The sequence below is a fragment of the Camelus dromedarius genome, chromosome 6 (genome assembly GCF_036321535.1).
Source record: "Camelus dromedarius isolate mCamDro1 chromosome 6, mCamDro1.pat, whole genome shotgun sequence".
Lineage (NCBI taxonomy): Eukaryota > Metazoa > Chordata > Mammalia > Artiodactyla > Camelidae > Camelus > Camelus dromedarius.
The window spans coordinates 18,409,432-18,430,453 of NC_087441.1; the positions used below are offsets into that span (position 1 = coordinate 18,409,432).

A 21,022-nucleotide genomic window follows, 5' to 3' on the forward strand; every position below is an offset into this window, starting at 1 on the left:
GCTTTTCATTGTCATTTTTACCCCATTTCTTGGCACTGTACACTATTTTCAGTTATGAACTTCCAGAGGACAGAAGCAGAATTCAAATTCATTCTTCACAGTACTTGACAAAGAGAAGTGCTTAATGGATGACAGTAGCCGGAGAACTATAATTCTACATAGACAGAAAGAAACATGTTCAAATACTGCCAAATGCTCCAAGTTTCCCGATCCTGACACTAATTATGCCAGCAACCCAGCACTGCTATTATATCCTCACATGGCATAAAGTGACAACAGACCAAATTCCAAAAAGACCATTTCCTGGATCAGTCTGTCCTTGCATTTCTTCTCAAAAAACCTCCTTTGTAGATATGCTTTGTAGCTGTGACAGTAATTTGCCACATCCCACAGACTATCATGTCTTCAATTTTTAGTGATTTACTCTGACACTTTGCCTCAGTGTCTAAACCAGGAATACATCTTCCTGAAGTGTCACATTTAGGTACCTTTAAAGACTGACTACATTTAAATCACAGAAAATTATGATTTTCTCTTTGCAAAGGGAGACAAATGACAGCTCAGTCATGTGGCAAATGAAACAAACAGCAGAATCATTTTATACCAACTTTCGGGCTTTATCTTTAAGCCCACAGATGTGGCAAAGGGGGTTGAATGGAACTGGATCATCGTTCTTTGGTTCTGCAAAAACACACACTGTTGAGCACCTGACCTGGGGCTTCTGTGACTCTCCTCTACTCTGACCATCTCTTCTGAGCACCTTTCCTACTTCCTCTTCCTCTGACAACTCAGAAATGTCAGTGGCACTCAGGGTCTCGTGTCCGCCCCTTCACTCTGCAAGCCTGATGCTCTCAGTCACTTTCATTACTGCACCGATAACTTCTCTCCGGATGACTCCAGATTCTGTTTTTTCATCCTGATCTCCTGCTTGAATACCTGATCCACATTCCTGCTACTCTGTTCCCAACCAGTGCTCTATTATCCTCTTCCAGGGACCTCCACCTTAATATGTTCCAAATAAAGGTCTTGCCTTTTTGTTATGCTGAAATCCAGCAGTGGTGTTACCACCTTCCACAGACCATCTCAGTCTACAGATCCTGAGATATCGTAACATTCTCCTTCTTTCACCCTCTGCAATTTATCAACTACCAAATCCCCCTAAGTCACCAGTTCTCCCTCCTTACAAATCCATGCCCTCATCTCCCCTCCTCCACTCAGTCTCCATCATCTCTCACCTGAACTATTCACTTGTCTTCTGTTCCCTTGGTCCTTTGATCTTAGATGTTGCCTAAAGCATACGTCCACCACTGGCCCTGCTCCTAACCTACACAAAAGAGAAAACTGATCTACAGAAACCCAACCTATAAAGAAAATAACCAAATGTTAAGTACAGCACTGTGAGAGCTTGAGGAACAACAACAACAGAAAACTAAAGGAGTCAGAGATTTCACTAAAAATGACCTTGAAACTGGACCTAAACTGATTTTAAGGACATTTCTGAATTCTGGACAAAACAGCTCATAGCTTCTCCATTTAGACTCCAATACTACCTGATAGTCCCTGAACTCCACCCAGGCCCCTGGGTCTCACGACTATAACTTCCTTCCTTCTTACCCTTGATTATAGCCACGTGCCTAAATTGTGGCTTTTAGGGCCTGGCTGATTGCCTGGAATCAACTCAAGGCAGCTTGCGCTGTTCTTCACAATGAAGGGAAACTCTCCCTCCTCTGACAGTACTTCTCTCTGGCTTCTCTGTTGCTGCCTATTACACAGAGCTTTTTAATCAAAACACAAAAGAATAGGTATGATACATACGTGTGGTCTAAGGAAAAATGATAGAAGCAGCTCCCTTTAATCCGCTGCGCAGTTAAAGAAACAGATTTACTGATCTGTTGGAAGCCCCTTGGAAAAATCTCCTAATTACACCCCCTCACAATCACAGGGAGAACCACTAACCTTTGTATTTCCCTTTCAATTTCTGAAAGTATATATATATATATATATACCTAAATAATATAGCATTTCTGTCCAGTTTTGAACTATGCAAATAAATGGAAACAAACTATACAGATTTCTTGATTTTTTTCAAGCAATTTTATAGTTCTCAGATTGAACCATCTTGATGCTGATTACTAGTTTATTTTTGCTGCAGGAGATCATATTTATAAATGTGCCAAAATTAAACAAATTTTACTATTAAAAAGTGCAGCCATCAATCTTATACAGATCTTCTGGTGTACTCCATCAACTTTCCAACTCAAATCATTCCCTTGTGTCCTAGGAGATGGCTCTGTGCCAGAGGTTGTATGAGGCCAGCAGTGAGGAAGAAAACAGACTCATCTCTCCCATGAAAGCTTAGTTCACTTAGAGAGACAGATGGTCAGTAAGGAAATAAATAGAATATCAAACATTATGACAAGTGCCACATAAGGAAAGAACTGAATCTCTGAGATGGAAAATCAGGAGTGACCTAGTTTGGAGTAGAGTAGCCAAGAAAGCCTCATTAGAGATGGGCGACAGTTAAACTAGGACCTTAAAAGGAAGAGAACGTCCCAGACATGGGACGAGGACCAGCACAAAGAGCTAGGACAGGAGCTCTGCAGGCAGGAGGCACACACTGCAGAGCTCACCATTTCAGCTGTCCACGAGAACTAGGAGAGCCCATGGTGGGGCACAGTGAACAAGGAGGGTGAAGACATGGACCGAGGCCAAAGCCGTTCCATCCTGAGGGCCACAGGATCTGTTGGAAGCTGGGGGTAATGTCCATGTGTAACATGCTGTCTCTGAACGCATGTTCCTTGAGTGTGGGAACCAAGTCTCTTTATATTGTTTTAACTCCTGCACAATCTTGGAGCCCAATAAATGAACGAACAATGAAAGACCAACAGCAGTGTGCCCTGCACAGGAGGACACTGTGCTGGGTGGAGATCTACACAGAGTGAGAGAAAACCGTTGACCTTAAAGCAGGTGTCAATGGAGACAGGGCGACCCTCCTCACGTTATCTATCACACAAAGGCATGCGAGGGGCGCCTAGGTGAGAAACAGCCGTTAGACGTGATCATAAAGTTCTGGAAAAACTGGAGGCAGGTGGAATTAGCTTGTAAATGTTTCCAAAAGAAGTAAATTTTTAACAGCATTTGGGAGGAATAAAGGGTTACAGAGCATTGCAGAGGAAGGGTCAGGGCATTTGAAGTAAACAGAAAGGATGGGAGAGGAAGGAGCAGATTAATCATAAACAGGTGAGCTGGACCAGCGGCGCAAAGGCCCCCGGAGGAGAGCGGTGGGGGCGGGAGGCAGTGGGAAAAGTGGAGGCCATGAGCTGTAAGGATATCACCTCGAACATTTACAGCTGAACAAACCCAGCACATGTCTGCGTTTGCATGACTAAATGCTGCTTAGTTTGGAAGTGGGGGGTGTCTCTCTTCTACTCCTCTCTGGTTTGAAGGGATGAGCTGAAGGACAGAGTTTTTCCTTTACGACTCAAAAGAACCCACAGAAGAAAACATCAAATGCGATAATATGTTTATCTACCCAGAAGCACTACTGAAAACTGGAACCATGTTCATAGTGACACAAAGCAGTCTCCATCAGTGGAGATTTTGTGGCTGAGTCATTTGTCCTCATTTTATAGCTCATTGGACCTGAGGAGACCTTCCAGATCTGTCAGCTGGATACGGGACACGCAGCTGAGCCTCTTTCAAAACTGCCGTCACCCTGGACTGCCCGAGCTCACTGAAATCCCTTTTGTGTGCTCCCAGTTCACTTCCTGTTCCCTTCGGCTCAACATACAGATCACTAGCCAGAGTGTGCTGGATTTGCACGGCTGGACTGGTAACTCTGCAACCTGCCAGTAATCTCTGGGGCTCCTTGGATGAGGGGCTTCCAAGTCATCTCAGCCTTCTGTCCATCGCCTAATCCGGAGGTGTTTTTCGGCCCTTTAGGTGGCTCTCCCACACATAGCTTAAGTTTTTCTTATTCTGAAGCTCTGCATTGCTGTATTTTCTCCTCTTTCCTCAACTCTCCTCATATAACCAGCTTAAAATGTACTTCTAATTTCTACTGCCTTAAAGAGAAGATTTTTAATTTTAATATATCATTTTTCTAAGGGTAGTCTGCAAGGCTTCACTGAAATGTCTAGACATCTAGCGACTGTTAACAAAAGTCAGTGAACAAGGATACTTGGAATTATTCAAATAATACTGTCCGAAAAGTACAGGCAAATGTCAATGTCCCTTTCCATATTAACTGTCTGACAAGGTCTAAATGTCCTTTGAGTACATTCAGTCATTAAAACTATAACCACAAACAGAATCCAGGTAGTTTAAATCTATTGTCCACTAGAAGCATTCACATTTACACTTACATTTATGTTATGAAGGAGGGAATGACCCTTTAGTAAAACGACTGCCACAGACGATCACTCTGAACACACCCTCTGCAGGTTAAAGTTCATACTGACAATATTAAATGTCTCAGGACACATTTAGATGAACACACAGCCTTTTATCCAGTTTTCTAGGTGCCATTTCAAATTTGGATGGGGAATGTCATTTTTTAGTGTTTCTTTATTATGTGATGGCATTGAACCAAACTGTTTGGAAGCCTACCCTTCCAAATGAATACAAAGCACTAAAAAGGCAATGATCTACTACTTCAGTTCCTTGATTTAATCCTTTTAAATTGGGTAGCAACGTAATTTTTGAAAAAGCTTTTTATGTGACTCCTGTATTTTGGTTAACTTTGTTCTCCAACTGAGAATGGCATATGTTCATTTGTTTTACTACTGCATGCATGTTGACCAGGCGAATAATAGAGCATTTACAGAAACACAGCCAATTCCTTAAGTGAGGTGCACTGAAAATCAGATTAACGTTACAGACACATCAGCCTCTTCATTTATCTTTGTCTTAAAGAAACAAAAAAGGCAATCCAAGCAACAGAGTGATGAACTTTGGTAGAATAAACTCACAACACAGTGCTTTTTGTAGTCTTCGGATTTTGATGGCTGTACGGTAGGCAGAGAAACGCACGTTATTCAGGTCAGCTGAAACAGAAAACGGAACACCTTCAGGAGCATGCTTATGATTTAACTTATGTTGAATGGCAAGAATATATTTGTTTACTTTAATGATGGAAAAGTATTATGTCTATTCACATGAAAAAGTCTCTTCCTAAAATTCACAGCGTTTCAGAAAACAATTAAATGTTCATTAGCACCATGGTGAGATACTTTCCAAAGCAATGTGACACAGAAGATTTCAAGAAGGCATTTTCAAATAGGACAAGGAGGGAAATGAGAAGGAAACACAGCTAACTTTTGATGGGCTAATAAATACATCACACTGTAGACTGAGGGTCTTGCCTTCTCTACTGCTATGAGGGACTCTCCTGCAGGCATTTCCCCCAAGGTCAATCAGTTTTCTGTCAACTAGGCTGTCCATCTCACTACTGATAAAGCTGGTCTTATTTCTATGCTCCTTCCCTTCGGGTCTATTTGCTTCTTCTGCCCTTTCATCAATCTGGTTAAAATTATACTATAATCAATACTTAAATTTTTAGAAGCAATAGATTAACTCCAGTTAATAGTACTGTATTGTATATTTGAAAGTTGCTAAAAGAGTAGATCTTAAAAATTCTCATCACAAGAAAAAGAATTATGTAACTATGTTTTCTGATGGATGTTAACAGACTGATGGTGGTGATCATTTCACAATATACACAAGCATTGAATCACTATGTTGTACACTCAAAACAAATGTAACATGTCAATTTTATCACAATTTTAAAAAATCTTAAAGATTTAGCATCAAGTTAAAAAAAATACTAGAATTTCTTTCTCTGTCTCCTAAGGATAGAGTATTGGTATTAGAGATTAGAAGAGTTAGAAGAAAACTCAGAAATATTCAAAATTTGCCCCCTTGTTTTACAGACTAAACAATCTGGTGGCTTTTCTCTTGCTTGTTCAACCTTTGCAGCTGTCCTCACCCATCCCTATGAGAGTCCCACAGAAGCCTGATAATTTAAAGAGATAAAAAGAGGCGTGCCTTCCTTGTTGAAATGGGAGTGGGCATGAGAGCTTAGGGTGCCACCTTCCCTCTCTAGCAGCACCTTAGCTCCCCACAGAGAAAGCTCTTTCAAAGCACTGGACCGACCTAAGGGAAGCAGCTAAATACTCAGTTCAAAGTCATAATCTACTAGAAATCTACAAGGTCAGGATTCTCATCTCACGTACTTGCTTACATTTTTATCTTGAAATAAATTTAACTTTTAATAACTACTTAGACAAAATGAAACTAGGCAAACTAATTTAATAGCATTTGCTAAATAAGAAGCGAGATAAAAGCAAATTTAAAGCAGGGATTCAGAGGCTGCTGCACTGTAACTGTTTTTGGTTTTTGTTTTCACACAAAGCTGAAGTTTTAGATGACTCAGTACAAGGGAGGTAAAACCAATTACACTCCTCCTTTTAAAATCAACCTTCTTAGGCTCATGCTGTTTCAAGCCATGCATTCTCTTAAGAAGAAAGGTAAAATCTATTTACTGCATTGCCCTTAGAAATTCAACTGCTTTTCTGTGCCCATGACAAGATCCTTTCAACATAACATGTCATGTAAGAAAAGCTGGTGATTAGTGTCCTTTTAAGACTATACAATCCTCAGTTGTTTAGGCTAATTCATTACTATTAAGGAAAATAGCACTTACCAAGGGATTGAAAGAGTTCAGTCATTTTAGGATGATCCCAACAGGTTGTCTGCGTTTGATGACTGGGAAAAAAAAAAGTAATATATTTAAATAAAAGAACATATTTATAACAATTGTCACACGGAAAATACGCAAATAGAATTTTTATTCAAATTTTTAAGAATACACACAAAATTATCTCCCTGATAGATCTCTCAGAAACCTGATGCCCAGTTATTACCTAATTTGAAACAACAACAGATTTTTTGAGCAATTATACCATGAAAATATTTCATCTAAAATATTTAGATGAAAAATCTGCTTTACTGCAAAAAGAATTACAACTAAGATTAAAACCTGGATATAAAATGTGACCGTCATGGACCTTGGAGCCCCAGGCTTGATGTAGCCAGATCAGTGGAGCCTCTAGAATAATTCTACTTGTGTTCGCCAGATGTAGAGGCGTACTCGGAATAAATGCTCTGAGAGCAGAAGTGCTCTGAAGAGTTGCTAAGCTTTAGAAGTCCTAATCACATTTCCAAAGAACAGACAAATGAAGAACTTTCTAACTGTGAAAAGTATCTCCACCTCACAATCTACTGAGTCTTCCTCCTCTTTAACCACGAGTCGTTCCTTATTCAGTGTAAATATGCGCTTTTCCTTGTGGGGACTCACTCAGAACCCTATTGTTGGTACAAAGATTATTTTAAGCTGAAGGTATCTGAAATTCAACAAATGCAAACATAAGCCTCTTCAGAGTTTCCTTTATCTGACTAAAAGTGGCAACTTCTAGGAAATGAGGCTACCATAAACCCTTTCTCCAGGAGAGTTTCAGAGCTATGAAGAAAACAGAAAAGCTACTCGCAACTGCATAAACAAACATTATCACAAACTTTCTCACCTCATGGTTGTTCTCCTAAACAAGTATGCATCTTTCCTAAAGAAACCTACTGGTTTATCTCGTAGGAGGCTTTTCTCCCGAATTCTTTTCTGTTACTAAGTTGGGTATGTAAGCCTTAAATTCTAACCACGTTTTTGAGTTACTCATCACTGTATGCAGATTGCATCCATAAATAAACTCTTTTCTTCTGCTAATTAGTCTTTTGTCAGTTTAATTCACAGGTCCCCAGAAGCAGAACCTAAGAGTGTGGAGAAAAAGTTGTTTTTTCTCCCTAACATGTTCTTCATGAGTATCTGGATTCTCCATTCCCCTTACATATGTGTCTCTCTTACCATTTTAACTTCACACTCCTCTCTCAGCTCTTGGTCTCTCCCAGTTATCCAGTAATTTTTTTTAATAAATATTGGATAGTTTTTCTCATGATTCTTATCCTTCATTTTTAAAAGCAAGTCTTTGTATTTTCTCTTTTTCTATAAATTCCAAAACTAATTAATAGAATTAGAAGTTTTGGAGAATAAGATGAGGGTAAAACAGATCCATGTATTTCTTAAATCAGGTTCCGTCTTTGTGGGTGTGTGTGTGTGTGTTTGTGTGTGTGTGTGTGGTGAACAGCTTTTTCTTTTTTTCAACAGAATTCAATCTTTTATTAAATGTTTTATGACACAGATGACCTGTACAGAACTTCATATCACTCAATTCTCTCCACACTTATTGCATTCTGTAACGTAAGCATTTCAACCTCCTAAATGTTAATTTTACAACATTAAGAATTGACTAACCTAGATCATCATTACTATTCATAACAAAATCCTCTGAAATGGATCTGAGATTTAAATATAAAAGTAAGATTTTAAAAAAAGCAAAAATGAGGTTTTTTTTCATAATCTTGGAAAAAGAAAGTTTTCCACATGATACAAAAATTAGAAGCCACAGAGAAAAGATTGATAGATCCAGCTAACTGCAATGGGTCAGTGGCCTTATTTAAAAATAGTTTACTGTCCATTACCTAGGTCAGAATAGAGTAATAACATTTAGTAGTACTCAAAGGACTTCTTGGAAGACACTCAGTTCTCATAAAACGGTTTAGTAAGTAAGTGAAATCGCACAGTATACAGAAGACAGTAATATTAAAATATTCATACAATCAAATTTCAGAGAAATTATTTTTTTAAAACCTATGTAATATATCAAGAAGTGGGACACGTCACTAGGAAATGATATAATCAAAGTCATATGTACACAGGTAAGAAAACACTTAAATAACTCATAATTTGCTTTGAAAAATATTTAGTTTAGACTTGAAATCGGGTATGTAAAATGTCCTGAAAATTCTAAAATCTCAAACAAAATAACATATGTTCAATGTGAAGATCTGTCTCTTGAAAAGTTGGAAAGTTGCCTACCCCCTCTATGTGGTTCTTAACATCAACACAAAGGCAAATATTTCCAAATAGTCTGCTACTGAACACCAGCCAAATCATTCTACACTTCTACATCTAAATTGCTCCAAGGACCACGGTGAAAGTATCACAGTTGTTTGCCCTGAAATTTGTACTGTTCATGGCAGGGCCCAGAGCTTGACAGCAATGTAGAATCTTAGACCCTCACTTCTACCACTGAATCAAAATCTTCATCTTATCAAAATCTCAGGTGAATCACATGCGCATTCAAGTTTGAGAAGTACTGACCTAATATGTGAATGAAAGTAAAAAAAATAAAAATAAAAAGGACAGGGAAATATATACAAGATCTTGTGGTAGCTCACAGCGAAAAGAAAATGTGACAATGAATATAGGCATGTTCATGTATAATGGAAAAATTGTGCTCTACACTGGAATTTGACACTGACTGTAACATTGTAAACTGACTATAACTCAGTAAAAAATTGTAAACTGACTATAACTCAGTAAAAAAATGTTAAAAAAATAAAAAATAAATAAAAAGGACATCTCCAAATTTTGCTAATAAAACAACTTCTTTTCTACTGTCAATAAGAATTAAAGAAGAATTTGCTGAAAACACAGTGCTATCCAAAGAAGTTCTTCTTAAGAACGCCTACCAGCATTCCCTTGATTTCTTGTCTCCTCTTTGGAGTAATTTCAATCCCCACGGCAACACTGCTGTTCAGAGACAGACACCTCATCGTGAAGGACCAAACCAAGGCTCAAGAACCAGACAAAAACTGTGAGTTAATGCAGAGCCAAACTTTATACTTAAACAAGAAATAGAAGTACACTTTCTCTAGAATCACAAGTGTGGTGTTTTGGCAAACAACCACTATGGAACTACGAGGGGAAAAAAACCACCAAGCAGTCAGGCAGAGGACTGAGAATTCAATGAGAACACCCACTTGCTAATGGCTCTTTTTAGTGAAACCACCACCAGGAGCTGAGGGGACACACACATTTGGCAAACAGATGGAGGGAGGGAAAGGCATCTCCCTTTGTGAATTCAATACCGGTTGATTCATTAGGCAGAACTGCCAATGCTGAAAATAAACACAGCCTCTGGTTACAAAAGTATAACTGCCGCTCACCAAACAACGGTTAAAAAAAAGTCATAGATGCAATTGGCTGTTGGATTTTCTGTCTTTCTTTCTTTCTTTTTTTAAAGTTGGGGGGAGGGTTTTAAAGCAAAATCCACCATCAACCCAAAGGCTCAAAGTATTTGAACAGCTGCAGATTGCTCAGCTCATCCAGCCAAAATGCTTCCCATCCTCTCAGAGGAGGCAACCAAAACAGAACAAAAGTAGCATCCCCCCCCCACCCCAAATAATCACAGTTTAGGTTCTGGCCAATCTCAAATACGAAAGAGAGTGGAGCCTAAGACTGTACAGCTTGATAAGCTATAAAATAGAATTGTAATTGTGTTACTAAAAATCCTCTTTCTAAGAGGGAACAGACACAGGAATCTGTCCAAGAATAAAATGAAAACTAAAAATCTAACAGCGCAGCAATTAAGAGTTAAGTCCAAAATCATAGGAGGCAAACAACAGTGGGAATGTGTGACACACGACGAGGGCGCCCAGCCAGGCCAGTTTTGCCTGCGTGGGGAAAATTGTGAAGGCCTTTGTTGTGGGCCCCAAATCTGTGAGTGATACACCTGTGAAGCTTAGATTATCTCTGGGCTATTTTAAACTATGCAAACTGGAGAACACTGATAGTGATGCAAATGATTTTTTGTCCACAGAAATGCAAATTGTGTCCACTCGAATGCAACTGATTATTGTCCTGGTGGATAGTGACCAGTTTGTCAGCTTTAGCTGACATCGTTAGCTCATTTTAGCAGCTTTTAGTTGACTATAAAGATGTAGTACTTAGTATTCTCCTTGAATCTTGTTATAAAACCTATCCATTCCCTTATTAATTAGTAAGTTGAATGAAATCTTTGACACATGCTCTGTTTATTTTTGTACGAGCGTCAAGGTTTTACCTATTTTTAAATTTAATTGTATTTAGTTTTTTTAATTTTTATTTTTTAATTGAAATACAATTGACATATTATGTAAGTTTAAGATGTACAACATGTTGGCTTGATGTATTTGTATACTGCAATATGATTATCACCGTAGCATTAGCTAACACCTCTATCATGTCACATAATCATCACTTATTTTTTGTGGTAAGAATATTTAAGGTCTAATCTCTCAGAAACTTTGAAGTATATCACATGGTAATGGTGTTTATAAATCACTGTGTTGTGCATTAGCTCTCCATTACCTACTGTTTAAAATTAACCTTCAACACTTGGGACGGTCCTGGTTTATACCTGCTGTCACATATAATTATTAAAGTGCCCCTGTACTCTTAAGTGTCCCAGTTGGGATAACACATGGTCCCTCTATTTTATGGACTTCAATGAAATATTAAACCAAAAAAGTTAACAAGTAGTATATGCTTCAAACTATGATTATACATAATGTATTTTCGTAAGTCACAGAAAGTTAAACAAAAATAAGACTACACCAATAACTAGAATGCAAAAAATGTTGTGTCACAACACTGCCCAGTATATGAAACAATGAACCAGCAGCAATTTACATGTAATGCTGATAGATTGATAAAATACTGATTTCTGGGCCAGGATTGATCTGGGGAAGATAATTTTTCAAACCCATTTGTTCTCATTAGAGTGGTCTCATTTTTTCCACTAAAAGATGATGCAAAGGCATCCTGGTTATCCAAAAACTGACACTTAGCCAAACACACTTATTTGTTACTATCTATCCAATTTTATGTTTGAAACTGAATTTTGTGGGTTTTGCCATTTATCATTCCATTCCAATTGTAATTATAAAGGCATATTAGAGAAAAAAATTAAAGGCAAGTGAGTTAATTAAAAATACAAATGTGGGAAAAAGGAGGTATAATGCTCTGGATAAGACAATCACAGAAAGAGAAATATTTCTTCTTTGCTGTGCAGAGTGGAAGATAACATGCTAGCTGAGGATGTATAATATTAATAGTAACAGCCTATTAGCTGAGTGCTCAGTTTGTACCAAGTACTCTTCTAAACTCTTTCTATGTGTAAACTGAATCTGAAAAATAATTCTATGAGTTCAGTGCCAATATTATCCCCATCTTACAGATGAAGGAAACTGGGACACTCTGAGATAACTTGCTCAAGGTCACACAGTTAGTAAATAGAAGAAATGGAATTTGAATCCAGATGGTCTCACTTGAAGATGGTCTGAGTTTTTAATACAGAAATATACATGCATGACTGAGGTTTAAAATATTTCTGATGAATCTGTCTAAATTTGAGTCCGTGGTCCATCATTATAATCATTACAAACAACCTCATCTCCCTTGCTTTGCTCTCACTCCTGGCAGGACCTAAGCGTGGATCAGCTCAATTACTTGCCTTCTCTGGACCAGAGCAGCTGTGCGTGTATACAGCTGGAGAAAATCACTCAACAGACTGACCGATTTTACTTTAAATATTTGACTTCAAACTCCAGTGTCCAACTGCTGGCAACTGCATTACATTCCCTAATAAACTTGCCTCCCACAGCCCAAGACAACTGTTTACTACTCTTTCCCCAAACCTAAGTAAGTTTCCTTCCTGCCTTAGTATCATTTAACTTGATCTCACACTTCATTGAAAATACTACAAACCACCAGATTAGAATTCCTTCATCTTCCCACCACCAAATCGATAAACTTCCCTCCATCTGCCAGACTATCTTCTCTCCTTTTTAAAATGAGGGATGGTCTCCTCTCCTATCAAAGGCCAATTCTTCCCAAAGATTTCTAAACAACTCTTGTGCTGATTATTAACCCATATCAGTAAGACTGTTCTCAGAATGTAAATGTCATCCTTAATTACACACACACACTCTCTCACCCCTATCTTGACTCTGCATTTCCTGCTAGCTAGCACCCTTGTCCTCTTCTTCACAGTCAAAATTCTCAAATGAATAGTCCACATCCTCATGTCCCATTCAGGACTCAACCCACTCCTATTTGGAGATGCTAACTTTACTCCTCCACCCAAACTGGTCCTATCAAAATTACCAATGAACTCCATGTTGTCAAGTGGAATGCCTGCTTTCCTGTCTTCAGCTCACTAGACCTCTCCTCAGAAGTGAGGAGAAATGGGGAAGAGACAATAAACTTCATACGTAATTTGTGTAGTGTCATAGAAGCTAAGAGGTGCTATGTGAAAAATAGAATCTCCAGAACGAAGCCGACACAGGCAAAACATAGGCTCTGCAAACCCCTTCTTTTCACGTGCTTATACAAGCTATATACAGGGATCAAGCAGGGCTCCCAAGTAATCAAATTTGCATTCAGGTGACTACAGCATAAAGACAGAAAAACATTTTGGCAAACTGTGATGTCATTTATCTGAGTGATATCTTCTTATAGATCTAAGAGGTGGATTTATAATCTCCTCAATCTTGGTGTCACCATGCATGAATATACAAAGAACACATGAAGAATACAGAGTCTCCCCATCAGGAATGTTGATTCTTACCCTGGGCGTGCGTGTGTGCTTGTGTGTTCGTTTGTGCTGGTGTGTGTGACCTGTTAAGGGGACTCTGGAGAGGGCAAGGGGGCAGCAGATGAGGAAGCTGTGTGGGGGTAAGTTCACATGTGCCTCAGGTTATATGTGTAACTTCTGGAACCCTCACAGACACTTTCTACCATTGTCTAGGCTTTTAAAGGCAGAAAATCCAAGGTTATACTTATGGAAAAATAAGATAATTCTAAGGGAAAACTTCAAGTTTGCATTTCAAGGGAAAAAAACACCTTTCTGTTCAAAATCCAAGTAAGATATATGATCCCACTTGACAATGGATATTCTAGAAGCATAGGGTCTTCCTTATAAAAAAAATGCCATTCGATTGTCATGATAATGAAGATACAAGACAGGAAGACCAAACTGTAAACAATGGATGATTCCAAATCTGTTGGATTCAATTATAAAATGTTGTTAAAAAGAAACAAGCAGCCCAAAATGGAGTCACTTGTGCTAAATAAACCCTACCGAGACATCAAACCTAACCTAACTGCAGTTCCAGCCTCTCCCAGGGGTGGAATAAACCTATCAGTCTGGAATTTCCTGATCAGAACTAGTGAGGGAATCTATATAAGAAGACCCTTGCAGTCCCCTCCCCTCAAAAGAAGATGACCTGCCCTGAAACAATTCTAATTATCTCAACAAACCAGGACACTGGTAAATTCTCCAGAAGTTACCCAGTTATGGTTTGCCCAGTGGGGGCTGCTGCAGGGCCGTGGTTCTGCTGCTCAGTTTTCTAGCTGGCCAGGGTACGCTCATTTGTCTGAAGCTGACTCCAAGCCCGGGAGGTTTAGGGATCCCAAGGTGCCTACATTCCTTCATAAAGCAATTTCATTCTTCCCTCTTCCTCAGCAGAGTTGGCCCAGTGAGTTTTAAATATTTATTTTCAATAAAAATAAAGTCACAGACCACTTCTTGGAAAAAATAGACTCTCCAGTCCATTCTCTTAAGTTTCCATTCCATTTATTTCTTTATCATTAAAACCAGAAACACAAATGCTATTTCTGGAAAGAGACTTGAAGTGTGTCCCGAGACGTCTCCACCTAAAAATCTGGAATCAAAAGGATGCCCTCTCCCATCATGATTAAGAAGGAGGAGAGAGATGAAGACTGCTGTAGGAAGCCTTTCAGAGAGAACTATATTTATCTTTCATAGTTAGAAATATCTTTGTTATGGATTGATTTTGTTTTGGGATGAGTTTCCTGTAACCTTTAAAGTTAAAATGCTTTATGCTAATTTCCCTTTTTGGTGGTGTTATACCTATACCTTTGTTAGCTTTGATTTTCCAGTGAGGCTGGATATTTGAATTTCCTATTGCTGCCACTCCTCTCTGCTCTTATTTAGGAAAGAAATATTTCACCTACATCATCTAAGCAGACTTCGCAATTCCTCTAAAGAAATAAGTACTGTACATATATAATGAGACAAGTAGATACAGTTTATGCAAATAAATTGCATGACTGCCATAAAGAACAACTACTTGCTCTCCAAGATTTCATTTACAGTGACAATTTTTTTTTTCTAGCAATTGATGGATTAGGGCAGTAGAGGGTGCCCTTGGGAGGTGAGAAAGGGGTCGAAACCAGTATTGCAGGATTATCCATAATGAACACAAGAACAGAAAAGGAAAATATAAAAGAGATGTAATAAATTGAGGAAAATTTTGATTTAGACCTATTCATAAGGGGGTGTTGGAAGAAGGCGGGGACTGCATGGCAGTGGTATTTAGAGATGCAGATTAGTTTATTCTGGTTAATACACTGTTGTATTGAGGAGTGTCAGTGGAGAGACTGTGATACGGATTATCTGTATAATCAGAGATGACTAGAATGTTCATGTTAAAGCTGGGTGCATGTGATGGAACTGAAGAATTAAGGTTTGCGCTTTGGATTCCAGTGGGGAAAACAAAGCTACAGAACTGTAGAGATGTGAACGTGAAGCTGTCACCAGAGCAGAATAATCATTTGTACCAAGACTAAGGCTTATTGAAAAGTCACGGACTTGGGGTTTAGAGAAGACACTGCAGAGGGAGAAAGGAAAACGGTATTTCCTAACTATCTCTTACTACAGCCTATGAAACAGGATGGCTCACCAATAGGCTGGATAGGTAGAGAACCACCTATGCTAATTTTGCCCCAGGGGACACATGAGCCAGCTTGGTTGGCCAAGCTACTCACAGATGGAAAGCTCCTGGCCCTGTGGATGAGCAGAAGTGGTGGAGGGGCAGACAGCTGTCCCCCAAATCAGAACTCCTGCCACGAGCTGCTGGCAGGACAGCGGAGAATGACATTTGCTATCCATAGAAAAGCACCTTTGTCCATTATCAGACCACAATGTGAGCTTTCCTTAATCATATATTAAGCCTGCAGAAATTAGCTAAAAGAGAATCCTACAGAAAAGGCAGTGTGGAGTGCTGGAGAAGGTGCTGGGTCTTGCTCTTGACAGCTTTGCACTCAACTGTTGGCACTTAGTGCGTAAACAATGGTAACTCATCTATAGTTCAAAAGAAAGGATGTTTATTCATATTTTCTCTACCTGACGGCACTGTTCTAAATATAATCCTTCATCCTACCTAAATTTTCCATGTGACTAAAGTCTTCTGTCCTCTACTTCCACTAGCACAGAGAATAGGAGGCAGTAAGTGCATCGTGATCAAGTGTCCAGGAGCTGGAGTCTGTGCCTGGGGATGCGAATGCTAGCTCTTGCACTTGCTGGCTGTGTGAGCCCAAGCAAGATATGTGTGTACTTACTACTTAAGCCTTGCCTGAGAAAGGGGGTAATGACAGTACCTTACTTAAATGGGCAACTGTGAGAATTAAAAGAGAGAACCCAAGCGCGGGATTAGCACAGTGGCTGGCAAATGAACATTCAAAACATATAACTTATTTCAATGATCATTATTATCACCCACTATGACTATTTCTTATTGTGATTGTTATTTCTGGATCAAAAAGAGAAGCAGTGAGTTTTAGATGATGAATGTGATGTATTAAGAAAATTCAACCCGAATTTTTTGGTCATCATTCCCTTTGCACCTGAAACTCCCTGGATGTTAACTTTTAGTTGAGAAAATGAACAACATGTACAAAGCACAGCACATGACCAAAAATCCACAGGGAAACAGTTCCTGCTTTTATGATAGATTTTTGTACATTGTGAAGGCAACAAGAGCCATTTCAACTTTTCTTCAATTGATGGGACAAGTTGTCAGTGGACTATACTAGAAAAGAAAGATAATTAGATCAATTTTGGAAAGTCTACCTTAGAAGTAGCAAATATAATTTAAAGATATGAGTTTCAACCGAAGACATTAACGTAGAAAGATTTACACTACATAGACTCTTAGGGTTCAGATCTTTATTCTCTCATTTTCTAGAAGCAAATGAGTCATGGAACCACTTCAGTATACTTCAAAATATTAATAACAAATTACCTAGAGAGACATAAATGCATTGGGGAGCCATCAAAGTATGTTTTAACTAATCTATAAAATCAGAATATGAAATAAATTATTTTTTTCTTCCCATTATCTCCCAGCCTTCTTGCTGTATTTTGGCATTAGAATGCATAAAACTGCACACTTAAATACTGAACATATCTGATATTTCTACCTGAATTTTATTCTCTTGTTGGTCAAATTAATACATCTTAATATGCTCCAGGAAACTCTGGTTACATGACAATCATGCTAACTTTGTTTCTAACATTTTTCTTCTACTTATTTGTGCAGCCATGCAAAGGGAAGTGTATATTAAAAGCCTTTTAATTCATCATTTACTTGCTTATTAATTTATTTGGAAATTACATTTTGTTTTCATAATGATTTTTCATCTGGAAATATTGGCTTGTATAATGCTATCTCTAGTGATTGATGTTCCTTACTTACGAGGAAATAAATTGTTAGGTTACACAACAGAGCAAGTAATGAAAGAATATCTGGTTAAACAAGTTTTCTAAAAATAAGAGAATTCATTCTATATACATGAGCAGATTTCTAAATTGAAAATCTGAAGACATTTAACATTAAAATTATACACATTTAAGAAAATACAGTCTTTCACTGATAATGCTGAAGATATTTTAGGATGCTACAATCCTGCGGGTCACATTAAAAATTCTGGTCATCACTGTATTGTATATATTTTGAAATGTTGGTTATAGTACTCTAGTCAATAAGATGCTAGATAAACTAGTTTGTACTCTACTGGTCTGCCCAATAAGAACTTGCAGACTGAGGAAGTACACAATTTTGCTAAATCCTCCCCTCCCAAAATTATAATAATACTAAATTAGTGATATTCTGACTTAGGTAACGTAATTCTCAGTCACATATAACCTACCTGAAAATACAGAAGTTCTTTTTAATAGTAGTGCTGAAAATAGGATGGATTTTTAAAGTGCCAAATCAAATAGATAACCATTGCATACACAAAATCAAGCAACAGATTTAATATTTTCTTTATCTCAGAAAAACAAAAATCTGCCTTACTAGATCCAATTTACATTTATAAAAAGTCAGATGATACAGGAATCTAGGTCAATTCAGTAAATGAATTAACTTCAATTAATTTCATGGACTTCTAGATTTTGTATAGTATACGTATTAGTTTCCTATTGCTGCTATAACAAATTACCACAAAATAAATGTCTCCCTGGGCTAAAGTCAAGGTTTGCAGGGCTGTGCTCCTCTCTGGAGGTTCTAAGAGCGAATCCTGTTTCCTTGCCTTTTCCAGCTTTGAGAGGCTGCCTGCATTTCCTGGCTCATGCTCCTTCCCCACCTTCAAATAACCTAACATATTCACATCCAGGGGTCAGGATGTTGAACTTTGGCCATGATTCCGTAGTACATCAGACTTATACCTAAACCTGGAATATTCAATTCAAGTCAATATTCACCCAGCAAATTAAAATTCTCTAACTCTATAACCATTATTATTATTATGTGGAATTATTATGTGTTTTAAGTTTGGATCAGAAGATCACACCTTCTCTCAATAAAGACAAGTCAATTAGCCGAGCCTCTGACTTCTTTCATTCACGCTTGCACAAATTTGATACCAATCCACTGCTTTACTACCTTATACTGAAATTTATCACAACTTAATACACGGTAGATTATACACTGATAAAAGTATTAAATTCCCTTAAGACAGTGTAACATATTGCTCATTATCTTCATGATGCATTATGACAAAATTACGTATTTTGTTTTACTCTGAGTATACCTCTCAGACCACAATAAAACCTTCATGAGAAAACACCATTTCATAAACATTTTGATTTCACACACAAAATTTTCAGAAAGAGGGATACTGGGAGAGTAGGTTTTAGTGTTGGCATGGATTTTGGAGATACCACATGCTGTTTTAGGAAGGCTATAAAGGGAAGTTGGCCCAGAGCTCCCCCTGACTTGCCTGAGGTCACAGGACTAATCTGAGACAGAGCTAACTCCTGATAATAGCGAACGTTTTTCTCACAACTTGGACACCGTTCACCTTACAAACAGTGTCAGCTACGACTCTTTATCGCTTTATCACACTGTACATCAGTACTTTACACCTCAAGGGATTCCAGAAGATGAATTTTATCATTCTGTCCAGTGACAACATACAGACTAAGCCAAAGATCAAATCCTAGGCAGATCTTGTGTAAATCAGACAAAACTTATAAAATATTACATAAGAAGGAAAACTTAGTGTGTAAAAAAGGAGAAGCTGTCAAGCTGACAACAAAAATGAAAGATGGTAAGCCAAAACTAATATTGTACATAATTTCTGTAAGTCAAAGAAAAACTTGAAAATATTGAAATTGTTAATGACAAAATACTATTTCTTTTTGGTGGATTAAAACGAGAAGAGTGTAAGCATTTAAAAAATGGAGTTTCTGGAAGCTATAAAAATGTTTTAGAATCAGTACAGTTTGAGATACACCATTATGTCAAGAATATTTGGAAATGTCATTTTCCTCCAATATTTTAATGTCTGCTTTAAAAAACTAGCCAAATAGATATATAGCCTAATCTAATAAATTATAAATATCATTCTGATTTTTAAACTAATTTCTTTCAAATATTAAATATATATTTTATAGCTACATAAATTTATACACATACAATTTCCTTCATATAACAGAACTGAAATCCATTTTTTAGTTACATGGGAAAAGCCTCTTAAGTTATCAACATAACTTTATTTTCTTGGTATCATAAAAGAGAATTAAAATCAACTTACTTGATGTAATAGGGCACTTTATTATGTGAAATGGATCTTTGCCACGGCAGCTGGACTGAAGCTGAGGAAACAGGGAGATTATTGGAAACACTGCTAACCCAAAAGCCTTATACCTTAATGCAAAACAACTGAACACACTTTATACCAAATTCAGTGAGAACTGCTGAGTTCCTAGAATCATGAACTCTGCTAGGCCAGACAAAGAGTGGCTTTAAAGATGCATTTGAAGCGAGAAGAGAAACACTGCAGTCTCACTTTCTAATACCGACTCTAACTAGTTGAATCTGTTGGTACAAATATTTTAAAAAATCAAGTTGTATTATTTATAACAAGCACAGTTTAAAATTTATTACCAGGAAATTATACTCTGTATATATTTTTTGATTAAGCTAAAGGCAAAATTAATTTTACCTGGTATATCCAGACTGTAAACTAGATTTCTCAACAACGAATTTTCCAGACCACTAATAACAGTCCTTATTTAGGATCATACACACAAGAATAACTATTTAGGACGGACAGCATTTAAACAAACTCAATTATATGAATTTTAAAAAGGGAAAATTAAAATAAACACACAAAGGGTTGTAAAGAACCAAGGCAATTATCTAGACAGAAGAATTTCAAATACTTATTTTCATCCGAAATACACAGGAAAAAAAAAACCCTATTTTTACACTAGACATCAGTAGGATAGAGATTTTATGTTTTGTTTTACTGAAGTACTTAATTTTTACAATTCTATTTACTCCTTATTTATAAAAATGTATCTCCCTATTTTAAACCAATTATTTCAAGACTTATTTAAGAAAAGTGCACACATGCAACTAGAACTATTAAGGAATTTTGCTAAATGAACCAAAAAACAAGCAAATTTAAATAAAACTTTGCAAGTATCACCAGATTCTCATAGAGCCAGTTGTCACTAATGTTTTATTCCTGAATATGAGGTCATACTACCTTATTGTTAGTTAGCATTCTAAACTTTGCAAATCATTTTCAAATATATGTATCGATAAGGAAGCCAACAACGAGGGACTAAATATCCAGAGGTGAAATTACTTGCCCAGGAAATGGCTGAGCCCAGAAGTGATTTCAGGATTTCTGACCACTAGCTCAGCAATGTTTCTATTCAACAATTCTTCCTCTCTCTATAAAGTGTGAGCACTCCCTTTTCCAACCATG

General features: G+C 37.6%; 1 protein-coding gene across 16 annotated transcripts in view; it reads right to left on the reverse strand.

Moving 5' to 3' along the window:
- The window catches only part of UTRN (utrophin), a 457,624-nt gene that overhangs the window by 66,788 nt on the left and 369,814 nt on the right, over positions 1–21,022 (reverse strand). For all 16 annotated transcript variants that reach the window (XM_064486618.1, XM_064486616.1, XM_010983720.3 and 13 more), the window contains 3 exons: positions 19,838–19,898; positions 6,704–6,765; positions 4,971–5,045 (listed from right to left, as the gene is read on the reverse strand). In XM_064486618.1, the coding sequence (XP_064342688.1) occupies positions 4,971–5,045; positions 6,704–6,765; positions 19,838–19,898 (198 nt within the window). The remainder of the gene's footprint in view (positions 1–4,970; positions 5,046–6,703; positions 6,766–19,837; positions 19,899–21,022) is intronic.